The 26,067-nt window shown below is 38.7% G+C and overlaps 1 protein-coding gene across 3 annotated transcripts in view; it reads left to right on the top strand.

Moving 5' to 3' along the window:
- Positions 1–26,067, top strand: part of CHCHD3 (coiled-coil-helix-coiled-coil-helix domain containing 3) — a 277,669-nt gene that overhangs the window by 57,809 nt on the left and 193,793 nt on the right. For all 3 annotated transcript variants that reach the window (XM_032304109.1, XM_032304108.1, XM_032304110.1), the window contains exon 3: positions 53–134. In XM_032304109.1, the coding sequence (XP_032160000.1) occupies positions 53–134 (82 nt within the window). The remainder of the gene's footprint in view (positions 1–52; positions 135–26,067) is intronic.

The following is a 26,067-nucleotide window of genomic DNA, read 5'->3' on the forward strand; positions in this document are numbered from 1 at the left end:
GTTTTTTAAGATAATGCTAATTTTCTCTCCTTCTACTCATTATTGATCCTAGTTTCTGATGAAGAATTGAAGAGAAGAGTGGCTGAGGAGCTGGCATTGGAGCAAGCCAGGAAAGAGTCTGAAAACCAGAAACGGTGAGTTTTGTGGTATGTGAGAGTGATTTTGCTGCCCTCTTGTCATAATAACAAAACATTTTTGGAGAGGAATGATTGTAAAAAGACTCATTATTTGTGTTTGGCTGCACTTCGGGATTGTTGAGCATGAGAATGTGGCCATTTTCAGTTTTGGATTGTGCTTGTAAAAGCCCAGTGTTACCCTCTTCCCACACTTGAGTGTGACCACTGTATCTCTTGTGTGCTTCTTAGCTACATGATTGCTGAGAAGTTTCCTACTCAGTGAGAAGTAGTTCTTGGGGATTCTCCAGGCATTTCTTAGGCGAGTTTCTTCCAACAAACGCATTTATGATTGAAAATTGTATGGTCTACAATGGGTGTTAGAGCTTACAATATTGTTGCTAATGATGAATGTCATATTTGACATAGTGTCTATATTAACACTAATTAACTCTAATTAGTAATGTACTCACTTTAAAAAGCTGAAGACGTTGGGGAAATATGTAAAATTGGAAATTTAAAATCCTCCGTAATTCTGTCCCATTCTTGAACATTTTAGTCTTTTGTACATCTATGCAATTATTGTCATTACTAATACTACTAACAGCTGAAAGAATGTTCACTGAAGTGTTCTTGTTATAGTAGAAAACTGGAAGCAATCCACATGCCCATTAAGGGGACTGGGTGGATGAATCATGGTACATGCCTGCAGTGGAATACTACACAGTCAAGTAGATCCTTATGTGCTGATTCAGAAGGATGTGGAAAGGCCATAAATTGGAGAAAAGCAATGTTCAAAACAGCATGATAATATTTTCTTTTAGTAAAAAATACTACTTTTAAAGATTTAAAGTATATCCTTATTCATAAAAGTATGTGAATACATTTTAATCCAAGATAGAGTCAAGTGCTTCCCATCTGTGCTATTTCTGAAATTTGCATTTAGCACAGATTTTATTATATAATCATGTGAATGTCTTTCTGCTGTGAATACTAGGCACATGCCTACCACGTGTAGATGCTGAGTATGTATTTGTTTTTATTTTGGGCTGCTTAACTAGTTTGTTTGTGAGAGCTAAATGGAGTCTAGTCCTCACTGACCACAGGACCTTCAACGTATAATATAACCTGGGCCTTCAAGATTTTATTTCTAAACTGAGGGATTTGAAAATGTTCATTAATATTTCTTTCCCTTTGACAGAGTGCTAAGCTATCTCTAATTTGCTTGAAATGTCTGGAAAAGGATATAAGTATTAGATTAAGACCACCATTTTGTCAGGAAATAGGGAAGGCTCATGGCTTAGGGTTTTAAAAAATCAAGATGTAATTAGTACTGATAAAAGGGTCTGTGTGTATTTCAGTAGTTTCTTACGCAGCACTTTATAATTATTTAATTGGGTTAGGTTGATGGAGTATATAATTAGAGAGTGAAATTTAAATATTCAAAAAATTTCAGACCATTTTCATTAAGAACTAAAGAAAATCGATACGTTATGGTAGAATTTCTTGTCTTTGAAATTTTATTATTTTTAATTGAATTTTATTTTAATAAGGCTTTTTTGGTTAGACTCTCATATTTACTTTGCTTATTGTACTTCACATAGGATTTTTGTGTTCCTTCCTCCCCATACAGTACAGGTTTTTGGTTATAGTAACGCCTTACTGCAGTGTTTGGTTTTTGTTTTATGGGTTTTTCCCCCCCTTTGTTATTCAACTCCCATTTGATCTGCTGTGGTCTGTGGAAGGGTAAAGGGCACATGAGATGAATAAAAGGTGCCAGTGAGATCCAATTTCATATCTCATGTGGACTGGGGTTGGCAGCCTCTCTGCAAACTGGACAAATGACTATTGATAAGGAATTTATTTTCTGTCACCTTTAAGGAGAACAGAGGGTAGTACAACCTTTTTATTATTTTTTCTTATATAAAAAAATTTTGTTTGAAGGCTTCTTCATGAAAACTTCCAGCTGTCAAATCTTGGCAAAAAGTATGTGTCTATATGATAGTTCTTAGTAGAATCAATAGTTTTTTTTTCTTCTTCTCTTTCTACTGGAGAAGAAAATTTAGAAAAAGCATTTAAAAAAAACTCTTGGGTGTCTGGGTGGCTCAGTGGGTTAAAGCCTCTGCTTTCAGTTCAGGTCATGATCTTAGGATCCTGGGATCAAGGCCTGCATTGGGCTCTCTGCTCTTTGGGGAGCCTGCTCCCCCTCTTCCCGCCCCCCCTCCTGCCTGCCTCTCTGCCTACTTGCGATCTCTGTCAAATTAAAAAAAAAAAATCTTAAATTATTTTTTGAGAGAGAGCACTCAGGGGCGGGGAGGGGGCGGTGAACAGAGGGAGAGGGAGTGAGAGAATCTTGAGGGAGCGAGAGATCATGTGGGACTTGATCTCACCACCCTGATGTTATGACATGAGCCGTAATCAAGAGTCAGATGCTTAACTGACTGAGCTACCCAGGAGCTCCACATGAAGAAAGTTTCCTGTGTAGTCTTTTATTTTTATTTATTTATTAAAAAGATTTTACTTATTTGTATGAGAGAGAGAAGATGAGAGAGCACAAATGGGGAAGGGGCAGAGGGAGAAGCAGGCTGCCTGCTGAGCAGGGAGCCCGATGCAGTAATCCATCTCAGGACCCTGGGATGAGGACCTGAGCCAAAGACAGATGCTTAATCGACTGAGTCACCCAGGCTCCCCTACGTATAGCCTTTTAAAAGCAAGTTTTTGGAGTCAAGAAGCATTTGATACATTATTATATCTGTAGCCTTAGTTGAATAAAGCTTTGTATGCCATTTTAGAGAATGGTTCCTTAGGCCATTGTTCTGTTACTTGTATACATGCTGATTACTAGTCTTACCTTGCTCTCAGGTGCCCACATAATGGTAGGTGAGTTCTCAAGCATTTAAGATTGGCACATAGACACACATATATGTAAGGAGCCAAATTTGTGCAAAAAGGACTTTGGAAATCATATATTTTTTTTCTTATAGAATATTTATTATCATTGTATAACCTTTTTATTATGGACATTTTAAAGCACACTGAAAAACAGAGAAGAGTACAATGAATCCACAGGACCCATCATACTGTGTTAAACAATTTCGGTGTCATCTGTACCCCATTCACTCTGCCTATGTAGGGAATGGTAAGGGAACAGTAACATTTTTGGTAAGGGAACAGTAACATTTTTACTAAGCTGGTGAACTCTCTGGCAGAGAAATCTAAAATGTCTTCTATCAGGCTAGCTTAAAGAAGGACCTTTGTTTCAGTTGGGTTTTTGGTTGAAAGACTGAAACTTAACTCTGGCTAACTTAGGAAGCAAGAACATTTTGAGAAGCATATAGGGTAGCTCAAAAGAATCAAAAGGAAGACGAGAGACCCACTAGCTAGTGAAGAACTGGGTACTGCTGAAACTGTACACGGTGGGGAAGAAGTAATTCCATAAAAGGAAATCAGGATGAAGGTTTTACAACAAAGGGGAAAGGATGGTGGGTGGCTAAATTTCATTGAATTGAAGATACTATTGATTTTAGGAAGCATTTGGTATACCACTAAGAAAAAAATTGCTGCAAATTATAGCAATAATAGCTTATCTCTTAGAAATCTTATTGAAAGACCTCATTAGGATTTCATTTGAATTTTTAAAAACCTATCACTTGTGTATCCATGAAAAAGGAAAATGTAAGCAAAATAAATAGGTTAAGGCAGTGTTCTGGGTCTCAGGGGGGATGCTTCGGACCCCAGGGGACATGAGACCATGTCTGCAAACAGTTTTGGCTGTCACAACTTGCTCGGTGTCACTGGCATCTAGCAGATCCAGGCTAGGAGTGCTGCTGAACGGCCTGTAATGTGTAAGGTAACCACGTCCTCACCCCAGACAAAGAATTTTCTGGCTCACTATGTTACTAGTGCTGCTAGTGGGAAACCCAGCGTTGCTCACTTTGGGTCAGATTCTTCTGGATGACTCTTGGACTTAGGGTTTGATGTTCTTGTTCTGTGCCATTGAAACCTTGGCACCACAGCGTTCTATAAAAGATGGTTCCGCTGTCATTCCTGCGATTTTTCCAGGCTGCCAACACCAGTTGTGCAAATTTTGATGTCGCGCACTGGCTGCGGCAACTGTGCAGGACTGCCGAGTGGCAGACAGCAGTAGTGAGATGCTTTCAGGCGGGGAAAACATGCAAGACGGTGGTCCTGGATCCATATCCTGCCGTTAGAGCCCACACACCCCCAATGTGCGGGTGTGCCAGCTCAGAAGGGACTTCCCGCGTGTCTCTCTCATGTTGCACCTGGTGCGGAAGGCCTTTGACGGTGCCTGACAATGCCGCACGTATGTAGATCCTGTCTAGGAATCGTTCAGACAGAAGATATTTCAGTAGGCCATTGAAAATGTACCTGAACTCCTTTCCTTTAACTCTCCACTCAGTCTCACATGCAGATGTAGCCTCGTTAAAAGTTGTTTTATGTGGTCCCTGGTCGGCTCAGTGGGTTAAGCCTCTGCCTTTGGCTCAGGTCATGATCTCGGGTCTTGGGATCGAGCCCCGCATCAGGCTCTCTGCTCAGACGGGAGCCTGTTTCCCCCCTCTCTCTGCCTGCCTCTCTGCCTACTTGTGATCTCTGTCAAATAAATAAATAAAAATCTTAAAAAAAAATAAAAGTTGCTTTATTAGGAGAAGGGCTCTTCTAAGACCAGTGACCATGCAGCTGGTTGTAAGCTCTATGATTATATAGTGTACCCTTTCTTTGCTTTCTTTGCTTGCTCTGCTTCTTTCTTTCTTTCTTCTTCCATATCTAAGAAAACATTTACACATGGAATCTCAATTCAGGTTACTTTAGATCTGATTCTGTCTTATGAAAATCTGCAGTGATTTGCTTAGTTGACAAACTGATACCCCCAAATCACTGACGTAATATTACTACACACGCTAAAATTGATGGGTCTAATTTGGAATCCTAGTTTTGCTTACCACAACATCTCATGGATGGAATAGTTCTTTGGTGTATTGGGAGTCAAGAGTAAATTAAATGCCCCTGTCAGCAGTCTGTTTTTGCTGTTATTCTGTGTTGCCTATTTTGGATTACAGCTGACCACACTGTGTTGGAATGGTAGCAGGTCAGTATGGCAGGGACACAGTATGCTACAGTTTGAGTATAGACTTTGAAAATGTGGTCTTTTGCACCCTACCTCAAGAGTCAATCTCTGACAGCAAGAAAAATGTGACTACTTCTGACCTCTGGCCGTTGGCATTTGAATTTCACCCCTTTACCTATAAAGGCGAGTGAAAATGTTTCAGTTTTAATAACCTTTCTTCAAGACACCAAGAAGAAAGGGAATAGCTCTGTGATGTTGTAACTAACTACATCAGCCAAGATGACTTGCTTGCTGTTTTTCGATGAACGTCAGTTGAAATTTTACCCCATTTTTAATGACTTGGAAAATTACCTTAAATTTGTGAGATTTGTGAGACTTAAAATAATTATTTTGGTTTAATAAATTAGTCATAAATTTTGTCAGTATCTGGGTAAGTTAGAGTATAACACAGTTCATTGATTTTTACAATTTATAGCATCGGGTAAGGGCTTATGTCATCAAATAAGGGCTTAAAGCTTATTTGTGCCTATACTTTCTTACAGTAAAAGTGAGATTCACACTGATGGTATCTTCTGTTTAAACTCATAATTCATTTCAGTTTTATTATTAGTTGTTTTCTGCCTTTGGAAGAAAAGGCTAGGAAAGGAAGGAGTAAAGAATCCACTGGAGAAAAACAGGGAATTAGTGGCTTCGTGTCACACTGAAAATATGTAAGTCTGAAGCCCTTTACCTGATGTGGTGCCTTGCACATAGTGAGCACTCACAAACATTTGCTCGGCTGAATCAGTGGAGCTGGAAAATCCTGAGAATCTTCTAGCAAGAACGGTCTGTTTTATAACATATACATGTATATGCTATATTTTGTTAAAAATAAAAACAGATTGTACCTTTAAAAAGACAGTAACTAGAGACTATAGATACTTAAAAACTTTTGCTTTAAATTAGTGTAGTGTTGAATATCACTTTCCAGTTGTAAACACAGATCACACATGTATGAAATTGCATATCTTCAACCTGCGTGTAATCTAGGTGCATAACAATTTAAAAAATCAACAGTTTTCAGGGAACAAGTGCTGTTTATAACTGATATTTATCAATGGTGTATTATAAAAGTGTAGTTTTAAAGTGACTTTTTTTTTTTAAGATTTTATTTATTTATTTGGCAGAGACACAGTGAGAGAGGGAACCAAGCAGGGGGAGTGGGAGAAGGAGAAGCAGGCTCCCCGCTCAGCAGGGAGCCTGATGTGGGGCTTGATCCCAGGACCCTGGAGATCATGACCTGAGCTGAAGGCAGATACTTAGGTGCCCCTAAAGTGACTTTTAAAAGATCAGTTGATCAGTATTTTCTCAAGGCACTCAACTGTCACAGGCAAATGAATCTCACTTCTGACTGAGAAATATTTGCAAATAAGGTGATGAAAGAAATTTGAGTCATCACTTTTCATCTGATGTCCAGATGTGACATGTACCACTCTGCTGTGATGTGGGCATATGTCCCCAAGTCTGGCTCCAGGAAGGATAGCGGATGGCTTGTTGGCATTGTCTGCAAATTATTCCTTTATCTGCACTCACATTTAAGAGCTCCTTCTGTAGTATAAAAATCCCTATGTAATAGAATTGTTTTCTTATTGAAGCCTTTTTTAAAATGCATACTGCATTGCTGTTATTTTATACCTATCCCTTTTCTATTACATTTGCTGGAAAGTAGATAAAGAACGAACCTGTTCTCCGTGCAGGAGGAAGACCACGTCTTAGCCACCCGTTACTTTTTCCTTGGAAGATGATTAGAAGTGCTGTGTATGTACTGGGTATGGGAATCTTTCGCCATCTGTCACTCTCATCTTTTTCTCTTCAAATGGCACTTTTCAATTTTTAATCGAGATGACTGCTTTCTATATCCAGTTGTTATAGGACACTGGATTATCCAGTCTGTTTTATTTACATCTCTTCTTTTTCCAAAGCCAATTTTCTTTCCTATCGATGCCGTGTTGTTGTAGGATCCTACCCCAAATTCTGTTTAAGAGGCCATTTCTCCATGGTGGGAATATTAAACCTGGAAAAGCAGAATCAGTCAAGCATGCCGTGGAGATCTGTAACTTTTTTATTGATTGTAATAGCTGCAGTGATGTTCAACCGCTTCTTGTTCACAGTTCTTTTGACAGTAATTACAGCGTTTTCTCTCATGAAGCCTAGAGTTTGAAGTAATTTGTGCTAAAGTTGGTTTCTACATGGGAAGTTTCTAGAATTGGTTTCTGAGTGTTCTGTGGTTCTAGTAGTTTCTGTTGAAGTTTCTGCGTTACCAGTACGTACAGTCTGCTTTACCAGTACGTGCAGAAGAGAGGAGCTTGTAATAAGCTCTCTAAACCATTTATCATTCCTCCCATAACACTGACAATGGCGTTCGTAGTTTATCACCCCCTTATAGGAACAGATGACTGAAATAGACGTATGTGAAGTTCCTCAGTCAGCAGCAGAACGGGACGTGAACTGGACCGCCCCTTAGCCCTACCCCATCTATTGCTGAGGTGATAGAATCATACTGTCTCACATCATCTTGTAAAACATTTATTCAGAGGAAGCCCGTGTATTCAAAGGGACTCCAGAAGAAAGCTGACTCAAGTGCCATCTGGTTAGGGCTAGGATTAGGATTGTAGAGCTCTGTCAGCCTTTTCCCTACTCCTTTCCCTTCCGAGAGAACCGGGGAATCACCTTCATAGGCCCTAATGCTATTAGGACTTCGTGTGAGAAACCTGTGGTCAGGATAATTTTCTCTCAAATTTGGACGCTTGGTGTGTGAGGAGGATACTTGTCCACACAGCATTTGTTGGATGGCTGCAGTTTTGATTCTGTTTTAGAAGGTGAGTGGGCAGTGGCCTGATGTCCATTTCCTTGAGTCCAGAAGTCCATATTTATGATGGTGGTCCACGTAGGCTGGGCTTTACCCTGGCTCAGCCCTCAGTCCTCGCCCTTCTGGAAGCCATCTGCTGATCCTGCTGGTAACGAATGCTGTGTTAGGAAGAGTGTGTAGAAGAATCTGAGATCCTTCTATGGCAGTTCACTTTGGAAACAGTGGAAAAATATATGGAGAGGGCCCCCTCTTTCCTATCCTGACCTTAACAGCTTTGCCGGTAGAGCCGTGAGTTGACAAGCGATGTGGGCAACATAGATGTAAATCGGATGTAAATTTTTTCTCAGCGTTATAATATTTCCAAACGTTGGCACATTTTGATGTTTAAGTAATAACCCCTCCCCATTCCTTTCCAGGCTGGAGAAAACTGTTAAGAAGCAAGTACCTCATGTTAAGTTTCTGTTAAATATTTTTTTGAGAAAATCCATATTCTTTTGCATCCCACTCATCCAGAAGCGGATAGGGTTTGTCTTTGGAAACTTTGTTCACAGTTTATAGATGCCAGCCACATAGAATATGTGCACTGGATCACATATTATCTATTGTGAAGACCATTTCCGAGTATAGGACCTATTTGCTCAACTAAAATGAGAAAATTAAAAAAATCTTAGGTGATGTTGCCTTGTATTTGTTATGCGTTCGGCACTATTCTGAGCACTCTATGTATTTTGAGTCATTCATCCTCCCTGCCTCTGTTAAACCAGAAAACTGAGAGGTTAAGGGACTTGCCCAAGCTTGTATCTAGTAAGTGATGAGTAGGGATTTGAACCCACGCTTACGGAGTCCGTGCACTTCTGCATCCTATGTACTACCTTTCTGTGTGGACAGGGAGTCCTTCCTGTAAAGTTTTTCATTTATCACGGTGGGAATGAATAGCAAGCATTTACTTGGATTTTCATGTCTAAAACGTAGTAAATAAAAGATAACTTGAAAATGACCCCTGCCGTGTGCTCCTGTTTAGTAGATCTGGGCACCTGCTCAGAATGATTACCACTTACCTCCTTTATTTTAGGACCAAAATCTTTGGAGAATTTGTGTTTAAAGTTAATATTATTTATTTATGTAGGCTACAAGTTAATATGTAATGCTTGTTTGTGTACATATTTTAAGTGATGGTGGCAGTTTGAATTTCCTGTTAGCTTATGATATTTCTCTTAATTGCTCAGTGTGGTGGCAAGTCGTGTGGAAGCCAATGGTACTCTGCCACCTGAACTTGAGAGGTGAGTGTCAGCTTATAGTCACTGAGGCACTTGTGTGCTCAGCAGTGTTCTGAGCATTGTTAAAAGAAGGACTAAAGAGGGGCACCTGGGTGGCTCAGTGAGTTAAGCCTCTGCCTTCGGCTCAGGTCATGATCTCAGGGTCCTGGGATCGAGCCCCACATCGGGCTCTCTGCTTGGCGGGGAGCCTGCTTCCCCCTCTCTCTCTACCTGCCTCTCTACCTACTTGTGCTCTCTCTTAAAAAAAAAAGAAAAAAAAAAAAGAAAAAGAAAAGAAAAAAAAAGAAGGACTAAAGAGGCACAGGCTTTACTTTAATAGATGACTGTGGAATGGAAATCATTTTGCATTTCTCCTTTTGTATTCATCCGTAGGTGTTTTGTTTTTTAAAGACTTGGGGCAACTCTTTTATTTTGTATTGGTTGTGTCACTTCATGTATTGGGTTTTTGGTTTGTAGTATTTGTTATTATTCATCTGTGTTTTTTATAATGACCAAAGTAATGTCATTGTAAAAATGAATTTTTTTACATTCATTGTAAAATTTTGTTACATTCATTGTAAAAATGAATACAATGAAAAATCATTGTAAACATTTAGTTTACAAACTTCTCCAGTTTTAAATCAGTTAGAAAATGAGCTGTTAGGATGATGGGCCTTTGGAACTAGAATATAGAATTCCTCCATTGAATAATGAGCAGTGTAATGTATGGAACAGTTTATTATATACTGTTTACTTACAGCTGCTTCCTCACACATCCACTATGTAGCCCCGGCATGCTTAAACCATTTCAAATGGATTTTTTTTTTAAGGTTATCCCATTAAGATGGTTGTAGTGTGATTTTTTGACATAAAATATTAAGTATAAAAATAGTTTATTAACCATTAATGTTTCAAGTAATGATTTAAATTTGAGTTCCTTCACAACTTCTTTGAATAGATTGCTTAAATTCCTTATTTCCTGGTGCCATTTTGTGAGTGCTGATCAGATTAAAAGAGAAATCCTGTAAAAACTCATAAATTACAATTTTGCTACAATTACAGTAGGATGATAGATTAAAACCAAACGAAATCAAAACAAAACCAAAAAAAGGCTACTGAAACCACTAATTTAATATAGAAAATGTCAATTAATTTAAAAACCATTACCCATACTCTGGTTTCTCTTCAAATCGTATAATTCTTTGCCTTTTAAAAACCATTATCCAACAGAGTTTCTGTAATTTTCATGATTGCTACAGAACCTGGTAGGTTTGACTTAGAAAGTCATTCCTCAAACTACTGAAAGCATGGATGTTTATTAGTTTAAAAAAATTACGAAAGAAATATGTATTGAAGAAAGTCTGATATTACAGAAGCATAAAAACTTAGTCCTCTTTCCCTCTCCCCTCCTGCCTCCGCTCTCCCCCCTGCAAAGCTGTTCACGCTTTTATACCCAATGGGAAATGTATTCTTTTTTTTTAAAAATATTTTTATTTACTTATTTGACAGAGATCACAAGTAGGCAGAGAGGGAGGCAGAGAGAGAGGGCAAGCAGGCTCCCCGCTGAGCAGAGAGCCCGATGCGGGGCTCGATTCCAGGACCCTGAGATCATGACCTGAGGCAAAGGCAGAAGCTTTAACCCACTGAGCCACCCAGGTGCCCCGGAAATGTATTCTTAATCATGTTTGTTTGTGGTGTGTGTTATAAGCAAAATGAGATGGAAGTAATAATGTCGTATAACTTGCTTTCCCTCCCTCCAGTCTTATATTGTGGTCCTCTTCTCATGTACAGTGTATACGAGTCTTACAGACTTCAGATCTGATCATATACACCATATAAGACAACTTCACCTAGGAAGAGTAATACTAACAGTAATAATAGATAATAATAAGTAATAATTACCACGCAGTGGTAATAGCTAACAGTTTTGAATGCTGCTTTTGTCCCAAGCGCTGGTGCAAATCCTTTGTACATACTGGTCATGTAACCCCCCTGCAGCGGGGTGGTGGAGGTGCTGCTGGCACATTCCCATCGCAGGGGCGGCGTCCAAGACATGCAGAGCTGCACTCGCCAGTCTCATGTTCAGAAAACAGGTTGGGATATGAACATAAACAATCGAATCTGAAGTCATACTCATCGCCACTCTACTTGACTGTGTCTCAGAGGCTATCTTATTTTCTGGCCCAACAGTGATGTTACCTATTATATATTAGTCTGAATGTTCTCTCTGAGGCCCTTTTGATGTGATTTGCTGAAATTTTATGTTTTTTTCAGATTTCAGTACATTCTGTTTTGCCTTGATTATGGAATTTAGTTTTGAAAAGAATTCACAAAGTGAAGGGATTTTTTTTTGTATTTTTGTTTTTTTAATTCACATGACTGTATTTTGAAATGAAACTGTCAAAATATAGTCAAATAGTACATGAGAATTAATATTTCAGTAAATTCTGCTGTAAAATGTTGGGGATTGTGTATTTCTTTATGAATCTACCTGTCAACTATACAATTCAGTTTTTATAGCCTTAAAGATAAAAGAGCCCAAGCTATTGTCCAAGTGAATTTCTGTAACTTCCTATTTGTGCAGCCGCAAATAAGTTTGACACAGAAAGCACTTTCCTGAAACTACTGAAAACTTGTGTGTTAGCCTGAGAAAAATTGAGGGTAATAATCAGAATTTTGATTACTGATTATTCTTGCTCCATTCTTCTTGCCTTTATGTCTCTCCTTTCCCCCTTATAATTAATTAGCCCTGTTTCTGCTTTTAGTATATGTGCTGCCAAAGCCAGCACATCCCTGTCTCTGCTTTTAAAATGGACTGCAAATCCATTTACCTCTCACCATTTCTGTCCCTACTTTGTCCAGGCTGGTGGTTCTCAGCTGGGGGGTATCCCCCCTCCCCCCATCTCCCCATGGGGCATTTGGCCATGGCTGAGACCTAGACAGTTGTCCCAACTTGGAGGGTGCTCCTGGCATCTAGTGAGTGGGTGGTGGCCAGGGATGCTGCTAGGATGCACAGAACACCCACAAGAAAGACTTGTTCAGTCCAAATTCTGTCTGTGCTAAGGTTTCGATACCCTGGTCTAAGCCATTATCATTTCTCAGTTGCAGTTATTACAAAGTCTATTCCAGGGAACCACTCTTGTCCCCAGATTCTACTCTTCACAAAGCAGTATTAGTGTGCTTTAAACATTTATCTATCGATCGATCGATTTATCTCTTTATTTATTTATTTATAGATTATTTATTTATTTATAGATTATTTATTTATTTATTTGTTTGACAGAAAGAGAGAGAGGCAGGGAGAAGCAGGCTTCCGGAGCAAGCAGAGAGCCTGATGCGGGACTTGATCCCGGGACACTGGGATCATGACCCGAGCCGAAGGCAGTCGCCCAACTAACTGAGCCACCCAGGTGCCCAACACTTACTTGTTTTTTTAAATGTAATCTTTCTGCCCAACATGGGGCTCGAACTCATGACCCTGAGATCAAGCATCGGACGCCCTACCCACTAAGCCATTCAGGTGCCCCTAAAAAGTATTTTGAATCATGGGAATTTATTTGATTAAAATTCTGTAATGGCCTTTCATTAGATTTAGCATAAAGTCCAGACCTTTCCATGACCTTGTAGTCCTCTGATTCTGTTTATATATTCATATGCTCGTGCATGATCTCCTCCCGCCCTCTCACAAGGATGTCAGCTGCAGACCTGTCTGTGCCGCTTTCGCCTGGCTGGCTCCCTCCTACTGGTCGATGTTCTTTTCAGCCCGACCCAGAGGCTTTCATTGCTTGTTTTATCTAAATCTTCTGTCTTGTCCCCTCACGGTGGTTATTCTCTTTTCTTCGTAGCGCTTTGGCCGCTGATGACTGTCTCTTCCACCGGAATACAAAGGTCTGTGAGGCCAGAGCTCATTGTCATGTAGCAAGTGTCAACAAGAATGCATTACCAAATTAAAATAACATTTTATGGGTATGGCTAAGTAGATGAGAACAGGATAGAATTTGTCCATAAGGGAAAAGAGGCAGGAGACTTAATGACAGCAGTAACTCCCGTTCCCCAGGTGCTGTGCCGGGCATTTGTGAGCCTCAGCTCTGTGTGCCCTGCGAGCCTTCTGACCAGGCCTGTGTCACCTGTGTGGCAGCCTGGGGGTGCCTGCACCCCAAATTTCCCTGGGATCTGGGGGAGGGTGGCTCTGCCCTCCACGGATTTGTCCTACAGCCATAGAGCGCTCCAAGAGGCGGAGTGCCTCGCCCTTCGAACCGACAGAAGGCAGCAGAAGGATTCGATCCTGCTCTTCCCTGACGTGCCTCTTTCCCAGCTGTTCCCCTTCAGCAGTTTTTGGATCATAGGAAACAACTGTGGTTTGTGTCTTCCCCCCTCGGAGGCTTTGTCGGCTCTCCGTGGTTGACGTGGAGACTTCGTTTTTAACAAACAATGATCTGCTTTTCCCCCTGTCCCGAGACCGTCGCTTTGTCCTCATTGCCTGGAAGTGAAGGACCTGCCTTAGGAGAATGCGGTTTGAGCTCTGGACCGTTTTTATTGGCAGCGAAAAACCTACTCAAAATTTGAACTATGTGAAATACACTTGTGTGACTGATACTTGTATGTATCGTACTCGTATGACTTGTGTGACTGACCCCAAGTGTGTTTTACCTAAGTCTGTGAGCCTTGAGTGTTGGGTTGAAGTCAGCAAGTCTGAAGCTCCTGCCACAGACCCTTTATTAGTCCCTGTGCATTTTGTCAGAGGTGTCCCTTTTCCTCCCTTCAAATGGAGGCTGGGATCCCATGGATTTGTGTTTTGAAAATCTGTGTCCCTTTGCCTGGTTTGGTGAGAGTTTTTTTGTTGAATCCTGAGAGATCCTCTCTTCTCCGCTTTTCCCAGCCTTCCTGCTCCTAGGAATCAGTGTCCCCATGAGGCCCCCTGGAGAGACAAAAGCCCAGGGTGGCCCACGGTGGCTAACTGTTCCAAGTTTCAGCGTTCCTGTCTGCTTTGGCATTTGAGTATTGTCTTGTGCTTCGTGCTCTCTCGTGTCCACCCTCCCACTACCTTCAAGTGTTTTTTTTCTCTTGGTTCACTTTTTGGTTTTTTGTTTTTTCATTTTCAGCAGCTTGTCATAGGAATGACACACACACAGCAGAGTCAGCTTTAGACAGCTTTTTGCAGACAAGAACAACAAATTCACCAGTCAGGGAGCAAAGTGAGAGAAAAATGAAGAACAATATTAGAAAAGAACCCTTTGGGAAGCTGCACAAAAAATGTTATATTAAAATCGATACTGGGGCTTGACCTTTTGTGGTACTGTATATTTTAAAGCCTTCTATTGATTCTCTTTTAATAACATGTTTATTCTAGTTTACTGACATAAGCCTTGGGAGAATACAAAAAAAAAGATCAAATTCTTTATTATGGTGGTCATTTAAATTTGTCTCAGGCATTTTTCATGGCAGACTGCTGTTATCTTTATGTATTTAATATATATCATTCTTACACAGTATAGGACTGAGAGGTTATAAAAGTGGCAAAGTGATTTTTTAATTTACTTTTATTGAAAATAGGACTGGCCTTGCTGTGTCATAGAATTGTGGTACCCTGCCACCACCTCCCCCATCCCCCGTAAGATTTTCTTTCTTTTCTGCATGTGTGCAGAAGACAGAAGATTCTCATTTTGAATTCCCCCCCCGCCCCCCGCCAGCCCCCCAAAACATTGGTAGTATAATCTACCAACTCTGGGACCGTTTGGAAACAATTCTACGCATAACGACCGCTATCTGACTCTGTAACTAATGGCAGAATGCCGAAGAATAGGAAATTGCCTTACCTGACCCTTTTGATCACTCAATCTTGTCATTTCAGAGACAGAAATATTCATTGCTTTTCTCTGTGAGCGGCCATTCATTGTTCAGTCAGGAAGGCAGCCCTCTTCATGGTGTTGTCCAGTCTTGAAGTGATTGTGCAGTATGCTCATCTCCGCCAGTTTTCCCCATTAGGAGAAAAACAGGATTAATTTTCTTATCTCATTCCGATGATTTTTCCCCAACATACAGATATTAAGAGGTATCCAGAACAGCAGGAAGGACTTGAAAGATACACCTGGAAAGGTTATCCTGTAAATGGCAAATTAAATGAGATTCAACCTGTAGAACATCAAGTTAATAGGCTTGGGGAGAAATAGGATGCTCGGATCTAATTCACGGTTTTAATATAATAGTTCTGTTGTTTATGGGACATCTGATAGCACATGTTGGGAAGCCAGACAGCAATTCCAGGAAGGCTGTAATGAATTAGAGGACATTTTGAAAGGGCAAATAAATTAATCAAGAAGCCAAGAGAATCAGAAGACTGGAGACGTGTATTGTAGCACGATGGGGAGAGAGCTCAGCAGGGATGTAGTTCAGGGTCCCCAAGGAGGTCCAGATTGGTGAGTTTGCCCTCCCTGTGAGTTGTTAAGTGCTGAGGGCATCTGGAGGCAACAGCAGCGGCCATGATGGAGCCACCGTCTCTGCCCACTTCCGGTGGCCCCTCAGGCATTTGATAAGGGGACTTGGCTTCTGAGCACCAGCCCGTGGCTAAACCCCTCTAGAGTCTGTCTCTGCTTGTTGATTTCCCTTTGTCCCATAGTTGGTTCTTTCTTGTAGCCTGGTCTGCTTTCCCGTGGGCTTTCATCCCCTCACCCGTACCGTCTTCCTAACGCCTGAGACATCTATGGAGAAAAGCAAAGTCAAAGGCACACGTTAGTGATAAGAAGTGTTTATTCTCATTGCCAAAGTAATGTGCGCTGTATCCAAAATGAGGGAAAAGCAGCTCAACAAAATAAAGAAAAAAATGAAAATAGCCATAATCCCACTGCTTCTACAAAAACCATTGTAAATATTTTGGTACATGGGGGAAAGTAACAGAGGTGGTGTCGTATGGTCACTGTTGTTTTATTTTTGTTGTTAGGATGTATTGTGAATGTGTTCTCATTGGATAATTTCATGGTAGTTCACCATTAGACATTTGGCCTTCCAAGTAAATAGTTCAAAATGTTTCATTACTGTGAATACTGATCTATCTTTGTTATTAAATTTACACATATCCAGGGTTATTTCCTTTCCTATTATAGTATTATCCAGTATTTCTTCCTTGAGTTAAATTTTTACAAGTGGAATTACTAGGTCAAAAATTATGCAAAATAATTTTTGGTTGGCTCACTCAGCTAAGCATCTGCTTTCAGCTCAGGTCGTGATCTCAGGGTCCTGGGATGGAGCCCTGTGTCCAGTTCTCTGCTCAGTGGGGAGCCTGCTTCTCCCTCTCCTCCCCGCTGTGCTCTCTCTTGCTATCTGTTACTATTTCTGTCTCTGTCTCTCCTAAATAAAATCTTTAAGAAAAAAATTATGTAAAATATTATTGCCAACATACCTTCAAGAAATTGTGCTAGTTAACTCACTACCGATGAGCTCGTGCTCTTTTCCTCACTGTTGCAGATTTTGGGAATATAGTGGTAAGACCAGTGTTACCTTATGCCCATATGATCACACCTTATCATCTCCATTTGTTTTCTAGTGTTTTCATTCACTTTACATGGGTGGTTCTTAATGGGATGGAATAGTCTTTTTGTTGGTCTTGCTATTATTGAAGGGGTGCTGTGAGAGTTTAGGCACCTACTAAATACTTGCCAGATGATTCTGGGTTATTGTTATGTCAGTATAGACTAAAAAACTCTTAGTTTTTTAATAGTTTAAACTATTACTTAGTTTTGTTTTTTTTTTAAGATTTTATTTATTTATTAGAGAGACAGAGCAAGCATGAGCCAGGGAGACAAGGAGAAGGGCAGAGGGAGAGGGAGAAGCAGGCTCCCCTCTGAACAGCGAAGCCAAAGCAGGCTCCATCCTAGGACCCTGGGATTGGGGATCATGACTTTAGCCGAAGATTGACGCTTAACCGACTGAGCCACCCAGGCACCTTACTACTCACTTTACTACTTACTTTAACCCCTTGTTAGTTCTCTCTAGATATAAAAACCTGTCACAGAGCCCTGTGTATAGCTCATGAGAGATAGTGTACTCATAGTCGTAAGAGATAGTATTTGGCAGGCAGACCCCAGTAGCCTGGAGTGAACTTGGCATTTCTCAAATTGCCACAGTGGATCTGGCCTACATGTGATTTGGCTGACCCAACAACACCATGTTATATTGACGAATGTGTGAATGTGTCCTAAGATCAGGTGTCAATAGAAGAAGTAAACCAGCTTTGAGACATGCCCTGCACATAGTTAGTACTAAATAAATATTTATTGAATGTTTAATTTGGCCACACTTTCATCTTTTAAAGGATAACGCAGTGTTTGCTTTTTGCTTGCTACAAAAAAATGAAAGGAAAATCAAATAAATCTGAAGGTTGAAATGAAAAAACCTATGGCAAGTGGATGACTGAAATCTAGGCTTAAAGAAATTGCATTGCTTACACTTTTGTCTTTTTTTTGTATCTTGATTTTCTATAATTACCTAATTTTAAATTTGTAATTAGTGCAGTTATTTTCTTAAGTGTTTATCTTTTTCCAAAACACGTAAGTAAATATTTTTGATGGAACATCTCTTGATTCCGGACTAATAAAAGATGCAGAAGAGGAGCTAGGCATTCAGTTTCAGCCTGGAACAAGGGGGAACTGAGGGTGTCCCCAAACCTCACCCTTACAGCACCCGTGCGGGTGAATATAGTAGACACAGAAATGGAGTAGAAATGGAAGATATTTCAGGGTGTGTGTTTGTACACAAGAACTGAGAATCCGAAAACCGGGGTTCTGGTCTTTCTGTGCCCACTTATTAACTGTTGGAATGTGGCTGAATCACAGAATTAACTCCTATCTAAAAACATGGAAACAGCTTTGAAAGAGTATAATCCTACTTGCCTCCTGGTGTTTTGAAGATCAAATAATATATTACAGTTTTGTTGGCCCTGTAAACTTTTATAATAATGCTATTTTTAATAATAAAAGTAATGACAGTTATTACCATAGCTACTCCTACTGTAGCTATTAATCTCTTGAATAAACTCCCTTCTTATCACAGATATGACAGTGGAGATGTGATGCAGACGTTTCACCAGCAGGATCCAAACAGCCTTTCTTCCTTTTGCTGTATCGTGGTGATGAGACTCCATAGATCACTGAACCAAAATAAAAAGTTTCTATATTTGAAAATCTTCTTCATTGTAAAGTATTGTGCTAGTTTAAAGAAGTTTCTTTTCTCTTTTCCCTTTCCTAACCTAGGTCTAGAGACTGTTCCCCCTTCACACTGCTTTTTTACTCCTGTTACTTTCATCTGCTACTTAAGTATGCCAGTGTTTAAATTGCTGTTCTCCTTCTCTTTTTGGGCATATATCATAATTCGTGTCCTACCAAGAGGTCAGTTAACCTGACCTCTCTGCCAGATACTGTTTTAAGACTCGGTTCCATTTGAGTCTTATCTTTACTTATAAGCTTGCTTTTTTGAAACTCTCCTTTTGCTTTCATGGCCTGCTTGTGTAGTACGATCAGTCTTATTTTCTAGGACTCTGAAGCCGCTCTGGTATTCTTCTCAGGAGATGGTGTGTTAGCTTGCTGTGGCTGCCTTGAGAAAATGCCATGGACTGGGTAGCTGAAACAATAGAAATTTATTTTTTCATAGTTCTGGAGGCCGGAAGTCCAAACTAAAGTGTTGTCGGATCTGATTTCTCCTGAGTCCTGTCGTCTCGGCTTGCTGACGGCTGACTGCTCTCTGGTCTTCATCTAGCTTCCTCCCCCACACCTCCCCCACTCCAAGTTGGAGAGCATCCTTCCTGTGTCGTCTTCTTCTAAGGACACCAGTCATATTGGATTGGGGCCCCACATTTATGACTGCATTTAACCTCAGTTACCTCTTTAAAGGACCTGTCTCCAAATACTGTCATGTCCTAAGATACTAGAGGTTAGGTCTCCAAAATAATGAATTTTGGAGGAGACACACTTCAGTCCATAACAGAGGGGTAGACTGATATATACAAGTAAAAATCGACTCTACTTTTTAAGTTTTCCCTCAGCAGGAAATTCTCATATTAAATCTTTAAGATACCTTTTAGGTCTAAAATTTTAAGTGTTGCTTTTTTTTTTTTTTTTTTAAGATTTTATTTATTTGAGAGAGAGAGAGCACGAGCACGGGGAGGGCAGAGGGAAAGGAAGAAGCAGACTCCCCACTGAGCAGGGAGCCTGATGTCGGGCTTCATCCCAGGACCCTGGATTCACGATCTGAGCCGAAGGCAGATGCTTAACGACTGAGTCACCCAGGTGCCCCCTGAGTGTTGATTTTTCTAATGGAAGTTATTTTTATCAAGACTCCAATGATTATAGCTTGAAGTTTAAAAAGGGTTAGGGTCAGGATTTATTGATTGGTAAAGATGATGTTATATGTTCCTATTTTTTTGTTTTTATCTAAGCAGGTATGTTGGTAGTAGTAAAACAAATGAGCCAAATGGTAGCCACTCAAAGGTGGCAGATTAACATCGGCAGGATCTTGAGTTGAAGCTCTGAGCCTTGGCAAATGTAAAACAGAAGACTATGTTAATTTGAACTTGACAACTAACTATAAATGGTGGTGCATTGTCACAGGAAGAAAGTAAAATTGGTCTTTACAGTCACATAGTACTTTTTCACTGTCACATATGATGGACAGTGACAGAATTATCATTTCTTCATTACCACATTTTTGAGTCATATGAGATATTTAGCCAGTTTTATGTGCCTCACACAGTTAAAAATAAAAGCTCGATAGTTATATTTGTTATTTTAAACTTTGCTTTAAAAAAGAAATGGTCTCCTGTGTCCTTCCCATAGAGCTGACCTGAACCCAGAGAGGGTAATTTACCATTTGAAGCCCATTTTTAAAGCATACAGTTTTCCAGGTATTTTTAAGAGCATGTTTGCCAACTCTGTACTTCTTTAGCCCTAGAAACATGTGTCCTAAAGAAATTTTTAAGAATTGGCAATAGTGGGAGTTTCAGGTTCTAGCAGACTTCCACAAATGGTGCTGCATGTTGTCTTTGAAACATTCATCTTACCTTACAAACTGTTTCCCGAGGTTCATCTTGATTGATTTTAATACATAGATCTTTAATACCTTTGGGATTTATTTTTTCACATATCCTAATTGACCTTATTGGTTACTTACATCTTTTCACATTATTTCCATGCTCTCTTTTATATATACATACATGCATTAATGTACATACATTTATATACATAAAATGTATATAATATATAAAATATATAAATAACAAATATGTAAATACATACACATAGCATCTCCTAGAAATTGAAATAAAAGTTTTATTTTTCAATGACTAACCCATTTTATTTCGCCATGGAATCTGTAATGAAGCCTTATAATAATGTCACTTATTTTCAATTTTATTCTTGTTTAATTTCTACTTAAATGAATGGTAACTTAATATCATTGTAACATTCGCAGCCTATATGAATGTATTATTGTATATGAGGATTTCGGGAGGCGTCATTATTGTGTGACATTAAATTGAAGAGCAGTTTTAATATGGGTTCTGTAGATATTTGAAAAGGAAAAATTTGAAAATGTGTCCCTATTTAAATAGTACTCCCATTCTAAGTTAATTATATTAAAGCAAGCTAAAAGTGAATTAGAAATTGAAGCAGTGTTACAGCCTCTAATAGTTTTGTAATGAGTGGTCTTCTTTTGTAGTACTTAACCTTCATGCAGGTTATCTCTCTGTGTAAAGAACGCTCTTTTTGAACTGTTAAGTACTACAAATAAAATTATTTAGTCATAGGAAAGTCTAATTACATGGGTTTCTTCCATTGTAGTAATTACAAATTCACCTATATTATGGGAGGGGCAGGAATGGGCTGAAGGTTACCAGACGGAGATCTGATCTTTTAGCTTTGCCTCCTACCCGTCTGGGATCTTGACTAGCTGATTTGCCTTTTCAGTTCCCTTAGTTGTGAAATTAGGTTGTAACAATACCTACCTGATAAGCATTTTTTAAAAAAAGATTTCATTTATTTAATTATTTGAGAGAGAGTGAAAGTGAGAGAGATCACAGAGAGAGAGGGAGAAGCAGACTTGCTGCTGAGCTGAGATCCCGATGCCACTGAGTTAAGAGCTGGATGTGGGGCTCGATTCCAGGACTCTGGGATCATGACCTTAGCCGAAGGCAGTTGCTTAACCCATTGAGCCGCCCAGGTGCCCTGATAAGCTCGTTTTTAAGTGAAGGATAAATGAGATAATATATATAAATTGCCTGGCACATGTTAAACTTTCCATACAAAATACTTTTTTACCAAGAACTTTCGTCGCTCTGAAGAGTGTGATGGTTAGGGGTGTGGCCTCAGGGGTCAGACTGCTTGGGTTTGAATTCCAACTTTACGGGTTACTAGTTCAGAGACCACATAGTAAATTACATAACTTCTTCAGAGGTCAGTTTCCTCCTATGTAAGATGGAGGACAATAACAACACCCACATTGGGATATCTTCAGGGCTTCTTTGCGAGACTAAATGGGACATTCCATGTAAAGTTCTTAGATTAGCACAGTGACTCACACAGAATCACAGAACATATATTCCATATATGTGATTGTCTATCTTGTCTGTCCGTCCATCTGTCCATGCATTTCAGAGAATTATTCCCTAGTTGTAGAGAGAAAAACGTGCCTGCTGTCTTCTGCGTGAGCCCTTTCTCATTCCTTGCCTTCATTATTTCTAAGGAGTATAGAAAATCTCTTTGTTGGTGAAAATGCAAGAAAAACAAGCTAAGTGAAGCTAGATGAGCTTTGTTTTCTTTTGCACGAGCCATTGATTATGTTTCTTCAAGGGTATGCCATGCCTAGTTCGAAAAGGGTTAAGTGTGAGAACAGATAGAGCATTTTTTTTTTCTTATCAGATTAACAAGTGGTTGAAAATAATCAACTCCTAGTTTGAAGAAAATAACCCTTTAAGTTAATATAAATGTTAAAATTGATAATGATGCCAAATGGTTGATTCTTGTGTATTGGCCCTTTTACTTAAAAAAAAAAAAAAAAATTTATTTATTTAGAGAAAGTAGTGAAACAGTAATATGCCATGAGCTGAGAACTGATGAGAGAGAGAGCTTTTAGTGGGCGCCTCCTTATTGCTTTGAAATACTAGGAAGAAGAATACTTAACTTGCACATAGATATACTTGCACATAAGATAGACTCAGTGTAGTCCTGTGGTGTCCTATGGCCACAAGTAATTATTAAGTACTTGGCGTGTGGTTGCTCTGAATTAAGATTTGCTCTAAGTATAAAATACAGATTTCAGAGACTCAGTGTGAAAAAAGAAGATGAAACAACTCTTTAATTTATAAAAAAAAAATCTCTTTAATTGTATTGATTATTTTGTGGAAATAATTATTTTGAATGTATTCAGCTAAATAAAATACATTGTTCAAATTAATTTGACCTGGCTCTTTTTACCTTTTTAATGTGGCCTTTAGCAGTTTTTAAATTACATTTGTAACTTTCATTGTATTTCTTTTAGTCAGTATTACTCTAATGTCTTATTTAAACAGTGCATTTACATAACAATGGCAACATCGCAAAATTGAAAAAAACTCAGCCCAATACCCCTTCTTTTTCCCCAGTGGTAACCATCATTAACAATTTCTTGTGCATTCTTCCTGCCATTTTTCTAAGCATACTGAGCTGCTCTTAAGTACTTTTTAAAAGAGAATATTCATAAAAGCTACTGTAATTTAACATAGATTCTTGGATTAAGGTGGGAAAAAAGTGCCAAGTGAGTATTTCTCTGCTTTTTTTCTCAGTTATTCACACTTGAGGGAAGTCTAATTACTGAATCTATGTTCCCTTAAAGAGACACTATCATTACCTGCAGGAGCATCAGGACCAGTGCTTAGGAATTAATTAATTTTCATTGAGTTTGTAACATCAATTTTTTAAAATGGTTTAACAGAAAAAAAATTGACTCTCACTGATTATGGTGGTAATTAAGATTTTATAGTCAATGAAGTCTATTACCTGTCATTGGCAAACTTTTCAAGTTTTCTATAATAGACATTTTAAGGCATTTTTGTTTCTGTTTGTCTCTTTTTGAAATAATTGTTGTTACAATTGCTGATCTGGTAAAAACAGAATAGAATTAACTTAATAGCATTATATAAATGTTATGATATAACAAAGGAATGACATCATTGTTGATGTTAGAGTCACTGATTTTTTAGTATGTTTTGTACACTGTTCTTTTTTTGGGGGTACAGTATTCTAAGCACATAATACATGCTCAGTATGTACTTTAATGGTTAAAACATGGTATATCAAGTTGAATAGTAGAGCATCATCACTTGATAATTTTTCCTTTTTCCAAATTGAGAAGGTACTTTGTAAACTATCAAAAAATGACATCAGTGTGACTTAACTAGCAAGTTCAGTCTAAATGTTAGAAAACATTTCAGCCATATATATGTTCATTCCGCTGCTTTTTTATGGTTAATATATGAAACTGTTCATTGTACACTTGGAAAGAATATGCATTCTCTAACTGTTGGGAATAGGGTTCTATACATGTACATTAGATAAAAATGGTGTTCAAATCTATAGTCTTACTATACTTACTATACTTCTTTTATACTGTGTCATCTGCTAGTTTTTGTTAAGAGCTGTGTTAAATCTATGATAGCGGATTTGTCAGTTTTGTCTGTATTTCTGACAGTTTTTGCTTTATAAAGTTTGAAGCTATGTTATTATAGGTTGAACATTATATCTGTTCCTTTTGAATCTTGTTATCATCATGTAGTCATCTTTATCTGTAATGACACTTAAAGATTATTTTGTCAATATAGCTGCACCAGCTTTTGGTAAGAGTTCACTAATTACATTTTCAGTCTTCCTGTATTTTAATAATTTTGCTGTATCTCCTACAAACAGTATGTAGGTGGATTTTTACAATCCAGTCTATCAATATGTGACTTAACTAGCAAGTTCAGTCCAAATTACACCTATTATGATCCTTATATATTTAGAATTATTTCTGCCATTTTGTGCTTTTCGTCTCTTTTTCTCTCCATTCTTGTTATATTTTTGTTTATTTTCTCCCTTTTTTTTTTTTCTAGAAGGTAAATGAAGCAGCATAGAAATTGCTGTTGTCTGCTCTTTCTCTTCTAACAACCACAGTGATAAACCAGGAAAGGTTTCTTGCAGGCCCTTTCTGGTTCATTGTAATTGCTCAGGAAATGTTTCATAGATTTTTCTGTGTTTACTCACATTGGTGTAATGCTTTGAGTATGACCTAGTGCTTAACATTGTCATTTAATTTGATTCTACAACAATCATTTGACATAAGGTTATTTCCAACTTCTTGTAAGAAAAAACACCAACTCAGTGAGGTTTTGCTGATAAATTCAGTATGGCAGAGTAGAGGTTTAAATTCAGATGTTCTGATTCTAATGTTTTAGTGATTACTGACATGGCTCTTGTGAACTGTGAATGCAGATAAATATTGGAAACTGGGCCTTCTTTTCATCCTTTGAATAGTGCTTTATTTTATTTTATAAAATTCCTTCTAATCAATTAATTAATTTTAAAAGATTTTATTTATTTATTTGATAGAGAGAGACACAGCGAGAGAGGGAGCATAAGCAGGGGAAGCGCGCTGAGCAGGGATCCCGATGTGGGGCTCGATCCCAGGATCCTGGGATCATCACCTGAGCTGAAGGAAGACGCTTAACGATCGAGCCACCCAGGCATCCAGTGTTTCATTTTAAAAGCACGATAATATTAACATTCCAGTTAGTACTTTGCTGCCCTTTCTTCACAGTTCTGTGGTTTGGGGTATCACTTCACTGCTTTCGATAAATCTCGATCTTGTTGCTCTTCATATGCTTAGTTTTAAGACATAGGATTGTTTCCAAGTAAGTCAAGGCCAGTAATGTGTGCATTAGATTGACACACTGAACTAACTTCACTGTGTGATCCTTAAGATTAGGCACTTAGCCTTTACAGAAGATAAGCAGGTAAGTTACTTGATCTGAAGTTAATACTTTATAGTTTCACACATTTTTAAAAAGAGGAATAATCAAATTGATATGTTGATGCAATTGGCAGGTTTGATTCTTAAATGTATTTGAATGTGGACTGCCCACTGTTCCCTTTATGATAACCCTCCTTTTTCGACCTCTTGGCACAGACTTGTGAGCTCCTAGTAATTTAAAAATTCTGATGAATGACACTTGATAAACGGTGTGATGTTGTGAATACTGATAAGCGCTAGAAATTCAGTTGGTGAAGCATCAATTTCACACCTGAGACCCCAGCTCAAAGTTTAGGTTAAAGGTTTGCCTGGAGTCCGTAGTCCTTTTTCTCAGGTCCCCTGATAAATGCAGTGATTCCAAACCACATTTTTCTTCTGCATCAAATCCAGGCAGCACTCGGAGTCATTAAATATTAAACCTTATATTCAAGAACATTATTCACTCATTAATATTGCATTGCGGCCTAAACTGCATTGTTCAAAACATTTTAGGATGTTATGCAGGTCTGTCAAAATATATTAACAAACTTAGTCATGTTGAACTAAGCAAAAAAAATGACAAACTGTTTGCACCACAAACGTGTTGCACTTACATTTTTGTACAATGTAAGCATTTTGAGTTGGGATATTTGGAAATCACTGTAAAGATAAAACGGATGGCAGTGGAAGCCAGATGGAATGAATACTCATCTTCCATGTAACATCTGCTATATATCTTAATGAAATTTATAGTTCTCC

Source organism: Mustela erminea, chromosome 11 (assembly GCF_009829155.1).
Source record: "Mustela erminea isolate mMusErm1 chromosome 11, mMusErm1.Pri, whole genome shotgun sequence".
Taxonomy (NCBI): domain Eukaryota; kingdom Metazoa; phylum Chordata; class Mammalia; order Carnivora; family Mustelidae; genus Mustela; species Mustela erminea.